The 2,040-nt window shown below is 53.2% G+C and overlaps 1 protein-coding gene across 1 annotated transcript in view; it reads right to left on the bottom strand.

Moving 5' to 3' along the window:
* Positions 1 to 554, bottom strand: part of FZD7 (frizzled class receptor 7) — a 6,379-nt gene extending 5,825 nt beyond the window's left edge. The window contains 2 exon segments of the mRNA XM_008581484.1: positions 125 to 272; positions 515 to 554. Of these exon segments, the coding sequence (XP_008579706.1) occupies positions 125 to 272; positions 515 to 554 (188 nt within the window).
* Between the last annotated feature and the right edge of the window lie 1,486 nt (positions 555 to 2,040).

The following is a 2,040-nucleotide window of genomic DNA, read 5'->3' as shown; positions in this document are numbered from 1 at the left end:
GCCGCCGCCGCCGCCCGCCGGGAGGGAGCGCGGAGTAACGCCTCGGAGCCGCGCTGGTCGCCAGAAGAAGCGTCCGGCTCGCAGGGTTCCGGGCCGCCCCGCCCCCTCCCCTCCCCCCATTCACAAACCACTCTGGGGGCGGGTCCCTGCGTCCCCGGGCGGCCCAATAGCGGCTTTTGTTTTCTCTGTAGCCGCCTCCCGATTGGGTGGAAGTCGGAAGGGGCGGGCAAGGGGACGCAGGAGGCGGTGTTTGCAGCGCTCTGGGCGGATTCCTGAGGGGAGGCGCGGGGGACTGGGAGGGAAAAGTTCGGAAAAACTTTTACCCTGCATTCGCTCAGGGGGAAAACGCACCAGAGACGGAATTTGCTTGAAAGATTTGTTCCTCTTCCGGGTACACTAAAACACACATTCCTGAGCAGATGGGCGCATTCACGAAAAGCTTCGCTGGGAAAAGCTGAGAAGAGCGCAGCGCCTCCGCGGAGAGGGACGTGACCCGGAGTCACGTCAGCTCTACCCGGGCTGAGAACACTGGGTTTGACTGGGGGCTTTTGCATAGCTGGATCCTAAATGTGGGGTTCGGCACCGGCCGAGAAGGGGGTGCGCCTTACGGATCGCTTTTCTCTCCTCAGATCCGAAAAGACCACGTGAGGCCACCATTCCCTCTCGCCCCCTCCCCTCTCGCCCCCTCCTCAGTTGTGAAAAGGAGGAGGGGTACTCTCCGAGGAGAAGTCGGAGCCGGGCGGAGGGAGCCGGTTTACGGCGGGAGGAAGCGCAGACCCCTCGGAGGAGAGGGTCCGGAGCGGAGGTCCCAAGCCACCCTGCCCGGGCGCACGGCCCAGAGTCTGGCGGAGCTGGTGTGGCTTTACTGAGGCTTTAAGAAAACCAAGCGTTGGGGGGAATGGTTATAAAAGTAATCTGAGACCGAGTGCCCAGGAACATTCTGAACCCCGTACGATTTACAGTGCGTCTGCGATTGCTGTTGCCTTGGTCCTGCGGCGTGCGGCCTTTCGGGATCACATCTTCGTGGCAGAAGCAATTATCTGATTCTCCATTCGGAATCGGCGTAGAAAAGTTTTAATGCGTATTAGAAACCATGGCATTTGCTAATTACAGGGTTTTCAAAATACAAAGAGGGGCTATCCTTGTTCTCTGGTAGCGTTTTCTGATTGACATGCGTTCTTTTGTTCTCGGTCAGATCTTCGCTCTGCTCCAGGCACTGGGCGCTCGCGCGCGCTCTCCGGTGACTCGCAGCGAGGTTGGAAGTTACCGGGGGGACTCTCCCCTCTCTCTGGGCGTCCAGGAATATCATGATCCCATACAGAAAAGAGGAAAAATCTCTCTCTCTCTTACACACACACACACACACACACACACACACACACACACACGCAGCAATCCTATGCCTTTAAAAAACGTTATTCTTGGACGAGCCCTTCTGCCTGTGTCAGTTCCGAGTGCTGGAAGCTCAGGCATTTCTGATCAGGTTGAATGTTGGCGGAAGTTGCTGCCCTTGCTGCCTCCAGTGTGCAAGAAAAAACTGGTCCTGAAATGTAACACAATTTATTGGGTTCCCTTCCATGGAAGACTTTGGCGTCCTCTATTTTTCTTTTATTTGTGTTCTATCATTGAAGTTTGCTGGTTAATCTTTCGTTCCACTTCACAGTTCTTTGTCGTTTCCCATTCCTGTTAATGGGTCTGGAGGGCTGAATCCTTTGGGCCAAGGTCAGGTGTCAGACTGCTCACACTGTCCATCCGGCCCCTAACAGGAGTCATCATCTTCCTCCTAAGCATCAGTTTCCCCCTCACACCCAAACCATTATTTTTTTCTTTGGGGGTATCTGCCTCAAGGTAATATAAAGGACTATTGATGTTTGCTTTGAAACTGTTTCATTTCTCTCTTGTATTTTTTTAAGGGCTCCCCTTTTTCTTTCTAAATTATTATTCCTATTAGCTAACACCCAAGAGTGTTAGTATTTTGTTGAAAGATGTTTAAAGACAATTCTGTTGCTTTGCTTTCTTTTTTTTTTTTTTCCCCTTTTT

This window comes from Galeopterus variegatus, unplaced genomic scaffold (genome assembly GCF_000696425.1).
Source record: "Galeopterus variegatus unplaced genomic scaffold, G_variegatus-3.0.2 Scaffold2363, whole genome shotgun sequence".
NCBI lineage: Eukaryota > Metazoa > Chordata > Mammalia > Dermoptera > Cynocephalidae > Galeopterus > Galeopterus variegatus.
This window is presented reverse-complemented; position numbering and strand designations above follow the sequence as displayed.